Below are 17,664 nucleotides of genomic sequence, written 5' to 3'. Positions count from 1 at the left end.
TTCTAAGCATTGGGGTAGATGCAAGATAATCAGATTGGACACAGCCCCTGTCCCACGTGGAACTCAGAGTCTAAGTAGGAGGGAGGACTAGTGCTGGGCACATAGTAAGCGCCTAAAACCATAATCATTTAGTTACTCAGGAATAGTTTTCTGTTCTCTTGTCTCAAGACACCTGCCCTAGATAAACCTCCTACCTGCTCTTCGCTTGACTTTCTTATTTCTCATCCATTACACATGTCCTTCCTCCTCCTTAAACTCCTGCTCTCCCAATCCAGGTGGTGTAGCTGCATGTTTTTTCCCTTCTCCCATATATAAAGTGTCTGTCTCCCCTCTCGACTGTCAATGACCTGAAGTCAGGAATGGTTGGTCCTCTGATCCAAGCACTTAGAACAATGCTCTGCGTAAGGGATGCTCAATACCGATGATAGAACGTAATGATGATGATAAAATAATGAGGCAGAGATTTCATTTAGGCAGGGATTCTTGTCACCTAGAGAGTCATCGACAAATTCTGGAATTTGTGAGGGATAATCCCTGCATTTTCCCACCCAAATCCTTTCCTTCCCTTGACTTTCCCATTGCTGTAGGTAACATCACTGTCTTCCCTATCTCCTAAACCCTAAACTTTGGCTTTACCCTCGATATCTCTCATTCAACCCACATATTCAATCTGTCACCACATCCTATCTGTTCTACCTCCACAACATCTCTAGAAATTGCCCTTTTAACTTTGGCTTTACCCTCGATATCCCTCATTCAACCCACATATTCAATCTGCCACCAAATCCTATCTGTTCTACCTCCACAACATCTCTAGAAATTGCCCTTTCACCTCCATCCAAACTGTTACAGCCTTGATTCAAGCACTTATAACCTGCCTTGAGTACCGCATCGAGGCTCCTCTCTGACTTCCTCCATCCCCCCCACCGTCTCTTTTCCAGTCCATTCTTCACTCTGCTGCCTGGATTTTTTCTGATCATTTTTCTCACTGTGCAGTCCATGTCTTCCCACTCCTCAAAAACCCCCCAGATCCACCTTGGCATCAAAAAGGAACTCCTTACCATTGGCTTTAAAGCACTAATCAGCTCTCTTTCTCCCACCTTACATCAATCTCCTAATGCAACCCAGCCCACACACTTTGCTCCCCTAACCAGAAGAGAGGCAGCGTGGCTTAGTGGAAAGAGCAGGGGCTTGGAGTCTTGGGTTCTGATCCCAGCTCTGGCTGTGTGACTTTGGGCAAGTCACTTAACTTCTCTGTGCCTCAGTTATCTCATCTATAAAAAGGGGATTAAGCCTGTGAGCCCCACATGGGACAACTTGCTTACCTTATATCTACCCCAGCACTTAGAACGACACTTGGCACATAGTAAGAACTTAACAAATACCATCACTATTATTATTATTAACACTGGTCTACTCACTGTACCCCATTCTCATCTCACCGCTGACACATTTCCCACATTCTCTCTCTGCTGCACCTTCAAAGCCCTCCTAAAATCACATAGCCTGAAGTGGTGAGAGAGGGCTCTTAGGTTGCAAGCCACTTAAGGGACAGAGACTATAACCTGTCTTAATTTCCACGGGCGTACTCTCTCCTCGGTGCTTAGTTCAGCGTTCTGCACACAGAAAGTACTTAATCCATGCTGTTACTACTATAGGGAGATCAGTGACCCAGGAATCGAACTGTGAGTTGGAAAGAACTTGGACCAGGGTGGTGGCTGTTTGCGGGGAGGTTTGGAGACAGGAAGGGCCGAGGGATTGGGGCGGGAGATGCAGATTCTGGATTCGGTACCGAGCTTTCCTCTCCCTCAACTTCCGCGGTTGTGGAGACACCCTGATGGAGAATTCCTATGGTTCTGGAGTGAGTTGGGGATGGAGGTGGTCCGGGGCCTCTCCCAACTAAGCACTTTAAGTCCTGTGGATTTCCACAAACGGTTCCATGAGGTCACTGCAGTACGCAACTCCAGTAACACACCCAACATAATTCCATGTTACTTCCAGGTTTATTTGAGTCCTGCCAGGGGCCACCCTACATCCAATCCGAGTCTTTTCCCAGATTTCATTCAGGGCCCAAGGGAGCACCTGCCTGGGTTCCAGAAAGCCCCCCTCCTCCCCGCCAGGTATCCTGCGATTGGTGAAATAAAGGATGGTGACCCCCAATCTGGTCTGTTTTGGGACACTAGGGTCAATAGAGGCCCGGTGGCAACAAGGCAACAATACTGACCATCATCATCATCACTATTATGATTAATATTAGGTGAAGCAGCCTGGCCTAGTGACGATGATGATGGCATTTGTTAAGCACTTTCTATGTGCTGTTCTTAAGCACTGGGGAGGTTACAAGGTGATCAGGTTGTCCCACGGGGGCTCACAGTCTTAATCCCCATTTGACAGATGAGGTAACTGAGGCCCAGAGAAGCGAAGTGACTTGCCCAAAGTCACACAGCTGACAAATGGCGGAGCCGGGATTAGAACCCATGACCTCTGGCTCCCAAGCCCGGGTTCTTTCTGCTGCTTCGGTGGAGGGTCAGATAGTCTCAGAATCCAGATAGAGAGAGGCTAAGACATTTCCTTCATTTGATCCTATTTGTGGAGCGCTTACTGTGTCCATAGCACTGTACTAAGCACTTGGGAGAGTACACTATTCATTCATTCAATCATATTTATTGAGCACTTACTGTGTGCAGAGCACTGTACTAAGCGCTTGGGAAGTACAAGTTGGCAACATCAATCAATCAATCAATCATATTTATTGAGCTCTTACTGTGTGCAGAGCACTGTACTAAGCGCTTGGGAAGTACAAGTTGGCAACATATAGAGACGGTCCCTACCCAACAGTGGGCTCACAGTCTAGAAATAACAATAAATGGACACATGGTTCCTGGGCATGTCACTTCACTTCTCTGGCCTCAGTGACCTCATCTGTAAAATGGGGATTAAGACTGTGAGCCCCATGTCGGACAGGGCCCGTGTCCAACCTAATTAGTTTGCATCGACCTTAGGGCGTATTTCAGAGCCTGGCACATAGTGTTTTAGCAAATAGAGATTAAAAAAAATAGAGGATCAGGGCTTCCTGACTTTCAGACTTGGTTCTTTCCACTAAAGTCCAAATCCTTGGCACTGTGGGGTGGTGAGAAAGTCCGGAATGGAGAAGGAAAAAGCAAAGGAAAGTCCTGAGGGAAATCATTTTCTAGCTTAGTTCCAATAAAGGGAGGGGAGAAGACAAGAGGCGGAGAGAGTGGAAGAAAGGGAAGGCAGGGAGAGGAAGATAGGGGTGGGGAGGGAGAAAATAGGACCCATTTTCCGGCAGGTCTCTGACCTATTTTATGGAATTGCTTGGAATTGAATGATGTTCCTTCAGCAGAGCGGAGGATCCGCCCAGCACTTTGAGCCCTGCAGAAATCATTTCCAGATTCAAGGGCCACAGTCCTCTCTGCAGGAAGGAGAGTTCACGGTGCCGGCCCACTGACGGATAGAAGGGTCCACCCCTGATTAAGTCCGCCCTGGTCCTCGGCCCCCGCGGGAGCTAAGTGGACGGTCAGAGCGGGCAGGAGCTGGGAGCCGGGAGGAGTGGAGCAGTGGGAGAGACAGGAAAAAGCCACTGGGATAATAATAATAATCATAATAATGGTGCTTACTCTGTGCAAAGCACTGTTCTAAGCGCTGGGGAGGTTACCAGGTGATCAGGTTGCCCCCACAGTCTTCATCCCCATCATCATCATCATCATCAATCGTATTTATTGAGCGCTTACTATGTGCAGAGCACTGTACTAAGCGCTTGGGAAGTACAAATTGGCAACATATAGAGACAGTCCCTACCCAACAGTGGGCTCACAGTCTAAATGGGGGAGACATCTGACAGATGAGGTAACTGAGGCCCAGAAGTGAAGTGACTTGCCCAAAGTCACACAGCTGACAATTGGCGGAGCCGGGATTTGAACCCACGACCTCTGACTCCAAAGCCCGTGAGCTCTTTCCCACAGAGCCACGCTGCTTCTCTACAGGTGAGGTAACTGAGGCACAGAGAAGTGAAGTGACTTGCCCAAAGTCACACAGCTGACAAGTGGCGGAGCCGGGGTTTGAACCCATGACCTTTGACTCCAAAGCCCGGGCTCTTTCCACTGAGCCGCACTGGATAAGATGAGAAATGGGGAATATTCATTCATTCGTTCAATCAAGTGCATTTATTGAGCGCTTACTGTGTGCACAGCACTGTACTAAGCGCTTGGGAAGTATAATTAAGAGAAGCAGAGTGGCTCAGTGGAAAGAGCACGGGCTGGGTTCTAATCCCAGCTCCACCACTTGTCAGCTGTGTGACCTTGGGCAAGCCACTTAACGTCCCAGCGCTTAGAACAGTGCTTTGCACATAGTAAGCGCTTAATAAATGCCATCATTATTATTATTCTCTAGGCCTCAGTTCCCTCATCTGTAAAATGGGGATGAAGGCTGAGCCCCACGCGGGATAACCTGATTACCTTGTATCTACCCCAGCGCTTAATACAGTGCTTGGCACCTAGTAAGCGCTTAAAAAATACCAACATTATTATTATTACTATTATAATTCAGCATCCTCAGAGAAAACAGAACTAGGGAGGGTGGGAAGGGAGCTGTGAGGAGAGGAGAAATAGAAGAAAGGTCATTTGACTTCATAACTTTCTTCCCGTCCCGAAATTCCCATCTCCGGACACCAAGGGGCCGGAGCCAGGGGTTTTCGCCGGCATTGGCAGCGATCTGTATTGAGCGCTTGCGATGAATAATAATGATGACGGGATTTATTAAGCGCTTACTGTGTGCAAAGCACTGTTCTAAGCACTGGGGAGGTTACAAGGTAATCAGGTTGTCCCAAGGGGGCTCACAGTCTTCATCCCCGTTTTCCAGATGAGGGAACAGAGGCTCAGAGAAGTGAAGCGACTTGCCCGAGGTCACACAGCAGACATGTGGCGGAGCCGGGATTCGAACCCATGACCTCTGACTCCAAAGCCCGGGCTCTTTCCACTGAGCCATGCTGCTTCCCTATGCGATGTGCAGAGCACTGTACTAAGCGCTTGGGAGAGTACCCAATAATCGAGTGGGTAGACACGTGCCCTGTCTACCAGGTGTGCCCAGTCTAAGGCATGAGAGGTACCGACTCCCAGCTCACTAAGCTCTGCCAGGGTTACTAAAATTCGAGTCCTAATAATAATAATAATAATTATTTAATAATAATTATTATTATTTAATAATAATAATAATAAAAGCACTCATGGTATAGTGGCTAGAACATGGGCCCAGGCGTCCGAAGGACTTGGGTTCATTCATTCAATCGTATTTATTGTATATGTGTTTGTACATATTTATTACTCTATTTATTTATTTTACTTGTACATATCTATCCTATTTATTTTATTTTGTTAGTATGTTTGGTTTTGTTCTCTGTCTCCCCCTTTTAGACTGTGAGCCCACTGTTGGGTAGGGACTGTCTCTAGATGTTGCCAATTTGTACTTCCCAAGCGCTTAGTACAGTGCTCTGCACACAGTAAGCGCTCAATAAATACGATTGATGATGATGATGATGATTTATTGAGCGCTTACTGTGTGCAGAGCACTGTGCTAAGCGCTTGGGAAGTCCAAGTTGGCAACTTGGAGAGACGGTCCCTACCCAACAGCGGGCTCACAGTCTAGAAGGGGGAGACAGACGACAAAACAAAACATATTGACAAAATAAAATAAATAGAATAAATATGTACAAATAAAATAAATAAATATATAAATAGAGTAATAAATACATACAAACAGATATACAGGTACTGTGGGGAGGGGAAGGAGGCAAGGCGGGGGGATGGAGAGCCCACTGTTGGGTAGGGACCGTCTCTATATGTTGCCAACTTGTACTTCCCAAGCGCTTAGTCCAGTGCTCTGCACACAGTAAGTGCTCAATAAATACGATTGATTGATTGGAGAGGGGGAGAAAAATTGGCAGTCAGGATTCGAACCCCTGACTCAATAAATACGATTGATTGATTGACTCCAAAGCCTGTGCTCTTTCCACTGAGCCACGCTAATCCCGCTCCTCCACTTGTCTGCTGTGTGACCGTGGGCAAGTCACTTCTCTGTGCCTCAGTGACCTCATCTGTAAAATGGGGATTGAGACCGGGAGCCCCACGTGGGACAGGGACTGTGTCCAGCTCCATTTGCTTGTATCCACCTGAGCGCTTAGTACAAGGCCTGGCACACAGTAAGCGCTTAACAAATACCATCATTATGGTTTGGGATCACAAGTCGTGAGGCCCACTGTTGGGTAGGGACTGTCTCTATATGTGGCCAACTTTTACTTCCCAAGCGCTTAGTACAGTGCTCTGCACACAGTAAGTGCTCAATAAATACAATTGAATGAATGAATGAATGAATGAGGCCAAACCCCTGCAACAAGCCCCTTTTCATTCATGCAATTCAATTTGATCCTATTTATTAATAATAATGATGATGATGATGGCATTTATTAAGCGTTTACTATGTGCAAAGCACTGTTCTAAGTGCTTGGGACGTTACAAGGTGATCAGGTTGTCCCTCGGGGTCTCACAGTCTTAATCCCCATTTTACAGATGAGGGAACTGAGGCACAGAGAAGTGGCATGCCCAAAGTCACACAGCTGACAATTGGCAGAGCTGGGATTTGAACCCATGACCTTTGACTCCAAAGCCCGGGCTCTTTCCACTGAGCCAGGCGCTTATTGTGTGCAGAGCACTGGACTAAGCATTTGGGAAAGTACAATATTTGTACATATTTATTCTATTTAATATGCTTTGTTTTGTTGTCTGTCTCCCCCTTCTAGACTGTGAGCCCGCTGTTGGGTAGGGGCCGTCTCTATATGTTGCCAACTTGGACTTCCCAAGCGCTTAGTCCAGTGCTCTGCACACAGTAAGCGCTCAATAAATACTATTGAATGAATGAATGAATGAAGAAATAAAGAGAGATAATCCCTTCCCACAATGTTGGGGGGAGACATCAATACAAATAATATAAATATAATATATTAATAATATAATGACAGATACATACATAAGTGTTCTAGACTGTGAGCCCACTGTTGGGTAGGGACCGTCTCTATATGTTGCCAACTTGGACTTCCCAAGCGCTTAGTCCAGTGCTCTGCACACAGTAAGCGCTCAATAAATACTATTGAATGAATGAATGAATGAAGAAATAAAGAGAGATAATCCCTTCCCACGATGTGGGGGGGAGACATCAATACAAATAATATAAATATAATATATTAATAATATAATGACAGATATATACATAAGTGTTCTAGACTGTGAGCCCACTGTTGGGTAGGGACCGTCTCTATATGTTGCCAACTTGGACTTCCCAAGCGCTCAGTACAGTGCTCTGCACACAGTAAGCGCTCAATAAATACTATTGAATGAATGAATGAATGAAGAAATAAAGAGAGATAATCCCTTCCCACAATGTTGGGGGGAGACATCAATACAAATAATATAAATATAATATATTAATAATATAATGACAGATACATACATAAGTGTTCTAGACTGTGAGCCCACTGTTGGGTAGGGACCGTCTCTATATGTTGCCAACTTGGACTTCCCAAGTGCTTAGTCCAGTGCTCTGCACACAGTAAGCGCTCAATAAATATGATTGAATGAATGAATGAAGAAATAAAGAGAGATAATCCCTTCCCACAAAGTGGGGGGGAGACATCAATACAAATAATATAAATATAATATATTAATAATATAATGACAGATACATACATAAGTGTTCTAGACTGTGAGCCCACTGTTGGGAAGGGACCGTCTCTATATGTTGCCAACTTGGACTTCCCAAGCGCTTAGTACAGTGCTCTGCACACAGTAAGCGCTCAATAAATACGATCGATTGATTGATTGATTATGGGGTGGGGAGAGTGGGGAAGAGCAGAGGGAGCAAGTCAGGAGGGAGTGGGAGATGAGGAAAAGTGGGGCTTAGTCTGGGAAGGCTTCTGGGAGGAGATGGGCCTTCAGGAAGGCTTTCATTCATTCATTCACTCATTCAATTGTATTTATTGAGCGCTTACTATGGGCAGAGCACTGTACTAAGCGTTTGGGAAGGATACATCAGCAACATACAGAGGTGGTCCCTACTCAACAAGGGGCTCACAGCCTAGAAGGGGAAGACGGACCAAGAACCCGGGCTTTGGAGTCAGAGGTCATGGGTTCAAGTCCCGGCTCCACCACTTCATCATCATCAATCGTATTTATTGAGCGCTTACTGTGTGCAGAGCACTGTACTAAGCGCTTGGGAAGTACAAATTGGCAACATATAGAGACAGTCCCTGCCCAACAGTGGGCTCACAGTCTAAAAGCTGTGTGACTTTGGGCAAGTCACCTAACTTCTCTGTGCCTCAGTGACCTCATCTGGAAAATGGGGATGAAGACTGTGGGCCCCACCGTGGGACAACCTGATCACCTTGTAACCTCCCCAGTGCTTAGAACAGTGCTTTGCACATAGTAAGCGTGTAATAAATGCCAACATTATTATTATTATTAACAAAGTAGACGGGTGTCAATACTATCTGAATAAATAGAATTATAGCTATCTACACATCATTAATAAAATAAATAGAATAATAAATATGTACAAATAAATAGGGTAATAAATATGTCCGGATATGTACAAGTGCCGTGGGGAGGGAGCCCACTGTTGGGTGGGGACCGTCTCTAGATGTTGCCCACTTGGACTTCCCAAGCGCTTAGTACAGTGCTCTGCACACAGTAAGTGCTCAATAAATACGATTGATTGATTGATTGATTGATTGAGGGGAAGGAGGGGAGCCCCTAACCCCAAACCCCTGCAACAGGCCCCCCTCTCTCTCTCTCCCCCTCCCCCAGACCCTGGGAAATGGACAGAGGAGCAGCGTTATGAGAAGCAGTGTGGCTCAGTGGCAAGAGCAGGTCGTGGGTTCTAATCCTGCCTCCTCCACTTGTCAGCTGGGTGGCCCTGGACAAGTCACTTCACTTCTCTGGGCCTCAGTTCCCTCATCTGTAAAATGGGGATAAAGACTGGGAGCCCCCCGTGGGACAACCTGATCGCCTTGGTCCTCCCCAGTGCTTGGAACAGTGCTTGGCACGTAGCAAGCGCTTAACAATCAATCAATCAATCAATCGTATTTATTGAGCGCTTACTGTGTGCAGAGCACTGTACTAAGCGCTTGGGAAGTCCAAGTTGGCAACATATAGAGACGGTTCCTACCCAACAACGGGCTCACAGTCTAGAAGGGGGAGACAGAGAACAAAACCAAACATATTAACAAAATAAAATAAATAGAATCGATATGTACAAGTTAAATAAATAAATAGAGTAATAAATATGTACAAACATATATACAGGTGCTGTGGGGAAGGAGGATGAAATACCATCATCATCATCGTCATATCGTGGGTTCTAATCCCGGCTCCGCCACTTATCAGCTGGGTGACTTTGGGCAAGTCCCTTCACTTCTCCGTGCCTCAGTTCCCTCATCTGTCAAATGGACAGATTTATGCCTGTGAGCCCCACGTGGGACAACCTGATGACCTCGTATCTCCCCCAGCGCTTAGAACAGTGCTTTGCACATAGTAAGCGCTTAATAAATGCCATTATTATGACTGGAGAAGCAGGTTGGCTTAGTGGAAAGAGCCCGGGCTTGGGAGTCGGATGTCCTGGGTTCTAATCCCGCTCTGCCGCTTGTCAGCTGTGTGGCTTTGGGCAAGTCACTTCACTTCTCTGTGCCTCCGTTATCTCTTCTGTAAAATGGGGATTTAGACTGTGAGCCCCAAAGTCCTTGGTACATAATAAGCGCTTAACAAACACCATTATTATTTATTATTATCATTATTATTCACTTCTCTGTGCCTCGGTTATCTCTTCTGTAAAATGGGGATTTAGACTGTGAGCCCCAAAGTGCTTGGTACATAATAAGCGCTTAACAAACACCATTATTATTTATTATTATCATTATTATTCACTTCTCTGTGCCTCAGTTATCTCTTCTGTAAAATGGGGATTTAGACTGTGAGCCCCAAAGTCCTTGGTACATAATAAGCGCTTAACAAACACCATCATTATTTATTATTATCATTATTATTCACTTCTCTGTGCCTCAGTTATCTCATCTGTCAAATGGAGATTACGCCTGTGAGCCCCATGGGGGACAACCTGATGACCTCGTATCTCCCCCAACGCTTGGCACAGCGCTTGGAACATAGTAAGCGCTCAACAAATACCACTATTATTACTGGAGAAGCAGGTTATAGGGACCGTCTCTATATGTTGCCAACTTGGACTTCCCAAGCGCTTAGTACAGTGCTCTGCACATAGGAAGCGCTCAATAAATACGATTGATTGATTGAGGGGAAGGTCTCAGTGGTGAGAGCACGGGCTTGGGAGTCAGAGGTCATGGGTTCAAATCCCGGCTCCGCCCCTTGTCAGCTGGGTGCCTTTGGGCAAGTCACTTCACTTCTCTGGGCCTCAGTGACCTCATCTGGAAAATGGGGATGAAGACTGGGAGCCCCGCGTAGGACAACCTGATCACCTTGTATTCCCCCCAAGCGCTTAGAACAGTGCTTCGCACATAGTAAGCGCTTAACAAATGCCATTATAATAATAATAACAATAATAATATATTATTATTATATAATATATTATATAATATATAATATATTATACATATATAATATATAATGATATATTATTATTATTATTATTATTATTATTACAAGGAACTCCCAGTCTAAGGCATTAGCGGTACCGACTCCCGGCTATCTGAGCTCCGCCAGTTCGAATAACAACAATAATAATAATAATAATAACAATAATTCATTCAATCGTATTTATTGAGCGCTTACTGTGTGCAGAGCACTGTACTAAGCGCTTGGGAAGTACAAACCGGCAACATATATGGATGGTCCCTGCCCAACAACGGGCTCACAGTCTAGAAATTCATTCAGTCGTACTTACTGAGCTCTTACTGTGTGTGCAAAGCACTGTACTAAGCGCCTGGAAAGTACAGTTCGGCAACAGGTAATTGTTAAATGTGGTGGTGGATCGAGTCGGAAGGTCATGGGTTCTAATCCCGACTCTGCCCCTTTCAGCTGTGTGGCCTTGGGCACGTTACTTCCCTACTCTGGGCCTCAGTTCCCTCATCTGTAAAATGGGGAGTGAGACTGTGAGCCCCACGAGGGACAACCTGATCACCTTGGATCCACCCCAGCGTTTAGTGCAGTGTCTGGCACATAGTAGACGCCTAAGATTGCTTGGATCCACCCCAGCGGTTAGGACAGTGCCTGGCACATAGTAAACGCCTAAGATTGCTTGGATCCACCCCAGCGGTTAGGACAGTGCCTGGCACATAGTAAACGCCTAAGATTGCTTGGATTCATCCCAGCGTTTAGTGCAGTGTCTGCCACATAGTAAACGCCTAAGATTGCTTGGATCCACCCCAGCGGTTAGGACAGTGTCTGGCACATAGTAAACGCCTAAGATTGCTTGGATTCATCCCAGCGTTTAGTGCAGTGTCTGGCACATAGTAAACGCCTAAGATTGCATGGATCCATCCCAGCGGTTAGGACAGTGTCTGGCACATAGTAAACGCTTAACATTGCTTGGATCCACCCCAGCGGTTAGGACAGTGTCTGGCACATAGTAAACGCTTAAAATTGCTTGGATCCACCCCAGCGTTTAGTACAGTGCCTGGCACATAGTAAACGCTTAAAATTGCTTGGATCCGCCCCAGCGGTTAGGACAGTGTCTGGCACATAGTAAACGCCTAAGATTGCTTGGATTCATCCCAGCGTTTAGTGCAGTGTCTGCCACATAGTAAACGCCTAAGATTGCTTGGATCCACCCCAGCGGTTAGGACAGTGCCTGGCACATAGTAAACGCATAAGATTGCTTGGATCCACCCCAGCGGTTAGTGCAGTGCCTGGCACATAGTAAACGCTTAGGATTGCTTGGATCCACCCCAGCGGTTAGGACAGTGTCTGGCACATAGTAAACGCTTAAAATTGCGTGGATCCGCCCCAGCGGTTAGGACAGTGTCTGGCACATAGTAAACGCTTAAAATTGCTTGGATCCACCCCAGCGGTTAGGACAGTGTCTGGCACATAGTAAACGCTTAAGATTGCTTGGAACCACCCCAGCGTTTAGTACAGTGCCTGCCACATAGTAAACGCTTAAGATTGCTTGGATCCACCCCAGCGTTTAGTGCAATGCCTGACACATAGTAAGCGCTTAACAAATATTATTATTATTATTATTATTATTATTATTATTATTATTATTATTATTATTACTGACCACCAGTCGGGATGCCCGATCAGGGAGGGGAAGGAGGGGTCAGAGTGGCGACCTACTTGCCCCCTTCTAATAACGATAATAATAATAATAATATTGGTTAAGCGCTTACTATGTGCCGGACACTGTTCTAAGCGCTCTTAAGCGCTTACTATGGGCCGGACACTGTTCTAAGCGCTGTTTGCTAAGCGCTTACTATGGGCCGGACACTGTTCTAAGCGCTGTGCCAGGCACTGCTCTAAGCGCTGTTTACTGAGCGCTTAGTATGTGCCAGGCACTGTTGTAAGCGTTGTGAAGCGCTTACTAGGTGCCAAGCACTGTTCTGAGCGCTCAGTATGTGCCAGGAACTGCTCTAAGCGCTGTTGAGCGTTTAGTACGTTCCAGGCACTGTTCTAAACAGCGCTTAGTATGGGCCAGGAGCTGCTCTAAGCGCTGTTTGTTGAGCGTTTAGTATGTTCCAGGCACTGCTTTAAGCGCTGCTGAGCGCTTACTATGTGGCAGGCACTGTACTAAGCGCTTACTAGGGGGCAGGCACTGTACTAAGCGCTTACTAGGGGGCAGGCACTGTTCTAAGCGCTTACTAGGGGGCAGGCACTGTCCTAAGCGCCGTTGAGCGCTTACTAGGGGGCAGGCACTGTCCTAAGCGCCGTTGAGCGCTTACTAGGGGGCAGGCACTATACTAAGCGCCGTTGAGCACTTACTAGATGGCAGGCACTGTCCTAAGCGCCGTTGAGCGCTTACTAGGGGGCAGGCACTATACTAAGCGCCCTTGAGCGCTTACTAGGGGGCAGGCACTGTCCTAAGCGCCGTTGAGCGCTTACTAGGTGGCAGGCACTGTACTAAGCGCCGTTGAGCGCTTACTAGGGGGCAGGCACTATACTAAGCGCCGTTGAGCGCTTACTAGGGGGCAGGAACTGTCCTAAGCGCCGTTGAGCGCTTACTAGGGGGCAGGCACTATACTAAGCGCCGTTGAGCACTTACTAGATGGCAGGCACTGTCCTAAGCGCCGTTGAGCGCTTACTAGGGGGCAGGCACTATACTAAGCGCCCTTGAGCGCTTACTAGGGGGCAGGCACTGTCCTAAGCGCCGTTGAGCGCTTACTAGGTGGCAGGCACTGTCCTAAGCGCCGTTGAGCGCTTACTAGGTGGCAGGCACTGTCCTAAGCGCCGTTGAGCGCTTACTAGGTGGCAGGCACTGTCCTAAGCGCCGTTGAGCGCTTACTAGGGGGCAGGCACTATACTAAGCGCCGTTGAGCGCTTACTAGGGGGCAGGCACTGTCCTAAGCGCCGTTGAGCGCTTACTAGGGGGCAGGCACTATACTAAGCGCCGTTGAGCACTTACTAGATGGCAGGCACTGTCCTAAGCGCCGTTGAGCGCTTACTAGGTGGCAGGCACTGTCCTAAGCGCCGTTGAGCGCTTACTAGGGGGCAGGCACTGTACTAAGCGCCGTTGAGCACTTACTAGATGGCAGGCACTGTCCTAAGCGCCGTTGAGCGCTTACTAGGGGGCAGGCACTATACTAAGCGCCGTTGAGCGCTTACTAGGTGGCAGGCACTATACTAAGCGCCGTTGAGCGCTTACTAGGGGGCAGGCACTGTCCTAAGCGCCGTTGAGCGCTTACTAGGTGGCAGGCACTGTCCTAAGCGCCGTTGAGCGCTTACTAGGGGGCAGGCACTGTCCTAAGCGCCGTTGAGCGCTTACTAGGTGGCAGGCACTGTCCTAAGCGCCGTTGAGCGCTTACTAGGGGGCAGGCACTGTACTAAGCGCCGTTGAGCGCTTACTAGGTAACAGGCACTGTCCTAAACGCCGTTGAGCGCTTACTAGGTGGCAGGCACTGTCCTAAGCGCCGTTGAGCGCTTACTAGGGGGCAGGCACTGTACTAAGCGCCGTTGAGCGCTTACTAGGTGGCAGGCACTATACTAAGCGCCGTTGAGCGCTTACTAGGTAACAGGCACTGTCCTATGCGCCGTTGAGCGCTTACTAGGTGGCAGGCACTATAGTAAGCGCTGTTGAGCGCTTACTAGGGGGCAGGCACTATACTAAGCGCCGTTGAGCACTTATTAGGTGGCAGGCACTGTCCTAAGCGCCGTTGAGCGCTTACTAGGTGGCAGGCACTGTACTAAGCGCCGTTGAGCGGTTCGTGTGTGCCAGACCCCGTTCCAAGCGCTGGGACGGGCCGAAGCCCAGGGGGTCTGCCCCGTACCCACTTTCCAGATTAGAAGAGCGAGGCCGGGCGCGGGGCCGGGACTTGGCCAAGGTCACCCGGCAGCAGCGCCCTGGGGGTGGGGACTGGCAGCCAATCAATCAATCATCAATCCATCCATGTCAATCGTATACCAATCAATCAATCAGTCAATCGCATTTATTGAGCGCTTACAGTGCGCGGAGCACTGTAGTAAGCGCTCCCCCCCCCCCGGGGGGGTCCGGGAGGACTCACCGATCTTGGCGAGGCTGGCCACCAGGATCCAGAGGGCGATGATGTAGGGGTCCTGGACGTGATGCCACTTGAAGGTGACCACCTGGTAGCCGGGGGGCTCCGCGGGCCCGCCGCCGGATTTGAACCCAGGCCCCTCCTGGGGCTGGGGCCGGGGCAGCGCCGGGGCCGGCGGGGCCATGGCCTGGGCGCGGCCCCCTGCGCCCTGCCCTCCGCTCCGCTGGGCCCCGGGACCCCGCAGGACGGCAAGGAGCGGCCGGCTGGGAACCGGAGCCTTTTATTTTGGTGGGGGGGCCCGGGGGCCGGGAGAGGGGGGGGGGGGGGGCGGGACCAGCCCGGGCCCGGCCCTCCCCCGGCCCAGCCCCGCCCGGGCACACCGCTGCCTGCCACCCGGACTCCCGGCCTTCCTGCCCACTGGCTGCTCCAGCCCTTGGAAAGTACAATTCCCCAACAGATAGATAGGAATAATCCCCATGATAATATAGAACATCATCATCATGGCATTTTTATATAGGAATAATCCCCATGATAATATAGAACATCATCATCATGGCATTTTTTATTAAGCGCTTACTATGTGCACTTATAAGAATGGCATTACCCTTCCTTCATTCCCACTGTGTGCGGAGCGATGGGCTGAGCCCTTGGAAAGTACAGTTCCCCAACAGATAGATAGGAATAATCCCCATGATGATATAGAACATCATCATCATGGCATTTTTATTAGGCGCTTACTATGTGCATTCATAATAACACCATTACCCTTCCTTCATTCCCACTGTGTACAGAGCGCTGGACTGAGCCCTTGGAAAGTGCAATTCCCCAACAGATAGGAATAACCCCTATAATAATATAGAACATCATCATCATCATGGCATTTTTATTAAGCGCTTACTATGTGCACTTATAATAATGGCATTACCCTTCCTTCATTCCCACTGTGTGCGGAGCGCTGGACTGAGCCCTTGGAAAGTACAGTTCCCCAACAGATAGACAGGAATAATCCCCATGATAATATAGAACATCATCATCATGGCATTTTTATTAAGCGCTTACTATGTGCACTAATAATGATGGCATTACCCTTCATTCCCACTGTGTGCGGAGCGCTGGGCTGAGCCCTTGGAAAGTACAGTTCCCCAACAGATAGATAGGAATAATCCCCATGATGATATAGAACATCATCATCATGGCATTTTTATTAGGCGCTTACTATGTGCATTCATAATAACACCATTACCCTTCCTTCATTCCCACTGTGTGCGGAGCGCTGGGCTGAGCCCTTGGAAAGTACAATTCCCCAACAGATAGGAATAATCCCTATGATAATATAGAGCATCATCATCATGGCATTTTTATTAAGCGCTTACTATGTGCACTCATAATGATACCATTACCCTTCCTTCATTCCCACTGTGTACGGAGCGCTGGACTGAGCCCTTGGAAAGTGCAATTCCCCAACAGATAGATAGGAATAATCCCCATGATAATATAGAACATCATCATCATGGCATTTTTATTAAGCGCTTACTATGTGCACTAATAATGATGGCATTACCCTTCATTCCCACTGTGTGCAGAGTGCTGGACCGAGCCCTTGGAAAGTACAATTCCCCAACAGATAGGAATAATCCCTATGATAATATAGAACATCATCCTCATGGCATTTTTATTAAGCGCTTACTATGTGCATTCATAATAATACCATTACCCTTCCTTCATTCCCACTGTGTGCGGAGCGCTGGGCTGAGCCCTTGGAAAGTACAATTCCCCAACAGATAGGAATAATCCCTATGATAATATAGAGCATCATCATCATGGCATTTTTATTAAGCGCTTACTATGTGCACTTATAATGATGGCATTACCCTTCCTTCATTCCCACTATGTGCAGAGCGCTGGACTGAGCCCTTGGAAAGTACAATTCCCCAACAGATAGATAGGAATAATCCCCATGATAATATAGAACATCATCATCATGGCATTTTTATTAAGCGCTTACTATGTGCACTAATAATGATGGCATTGCCCTTCATTCCCACTGGGTGCGGAGCGCTGGACTGAGCCCTTGGAAAGCACAATTCCCCAACAGATAGGAATAATCCCCATAATAATATAGAACATCATCATCATGGCATTTTTATTAGGCGCTTACTATGTGCCCTAATAATGATGGCATTGCCCTTCATTCCCACTGGGTGCGGAGCACTGGACTGAGCCCTTGGAAAGTGCAATTCCCCAACAGATAGATAGGAATAATCCCCATGATAATATAGAACATCATCATCATGGCATTTTTATTAGGCGCTTACTATGTGCACTTATAATAATGGCATTACCCTTCCTTCATTCCCACTATGTGCAGAGTGCTGGACTGAGCCCTTGGAAGGTACAATTCCCCAACAGATAGATAGGAATAATCCCCATGATAACATAGAACATCATCATCATGGCATTTTTATTAAGCACTTATTATGTGCATTCATAATAATACCATTACCCTTCCTTCATTCCCACTGTGTGCGGAGCGCTGGACTGAGCCCTTGGAAAGTACAATTTCCCAACAGATAGGAATAATCCCCATGATAATATAGAACATCATCATCATCATCATCATGGCATTTTTATTAAGTGCTTACTATGTGCACTAATAATGATGGCATTACCCTTCCTTCATTCCCACTGTGTGCAGAGCGCTGGACTGAGCCCTTGGAAAGTACAGTTCCCCAACAGATAGATAGGAATGATCCCCATGATAACATAGAACATCATCATCATGGTATTTTGATTAAGCACTTACTATGTGCATTCATAATAATACCATTACCCTTCCTTCATTCCCACTGTGTGCGGAGCGCTGGACTGAGCCCTTGGAAAGTACAATTTCCCAACAGATAGGAATAATCCCTATGATAATA

The 17,664-nt window shown here is 47.5% G+C and overlaps 1 protein-coding gene across 1 annotated transcript in view; it reads right to left on the bottom strand.

Annotated features, from left to right (window-relative positions):
* Positions 1 to 17,664, bottom strand: part of SLC9A3 (solute carrier family 9 member A3) — a 121,220-nt gene that overhangs the window by 66,912 nt on the left and 36,644 nt on the right. Inside the window, exon 4 of the mRNA XM_038770292.1 lies at positions 14,750 to 14,882. Within this exon, the coding sequence (XP_038626220.1) occupies positions 14,750 to 14,882 (133 nt within the window). The remainder of the gene's footprint in view (positions 1 to 14,749; positions 14,883 to 17,664) is intronic.

Source organism: Tachyglossus aculeatus, chromosome X3 (assembly GCF_015852505.1).
Source record: "Tachyglossus aculeatus isolate mTacAcu1 chromosome X3, mTacAcu1.pri, whole genome shotgun sequence".
Lineage (NCBI taxonomy): Eukaryota > Metazoa > Chordata > Mammalia > Monotremata > Tachyglossidae > Tachyglossus > Tachyglossus aculeatus.
The sequence above is the reverse complement of the archived record's forward strand: the minus strand, read 5'-3'. Positions and strand labels throughout refer to the sequence as shown.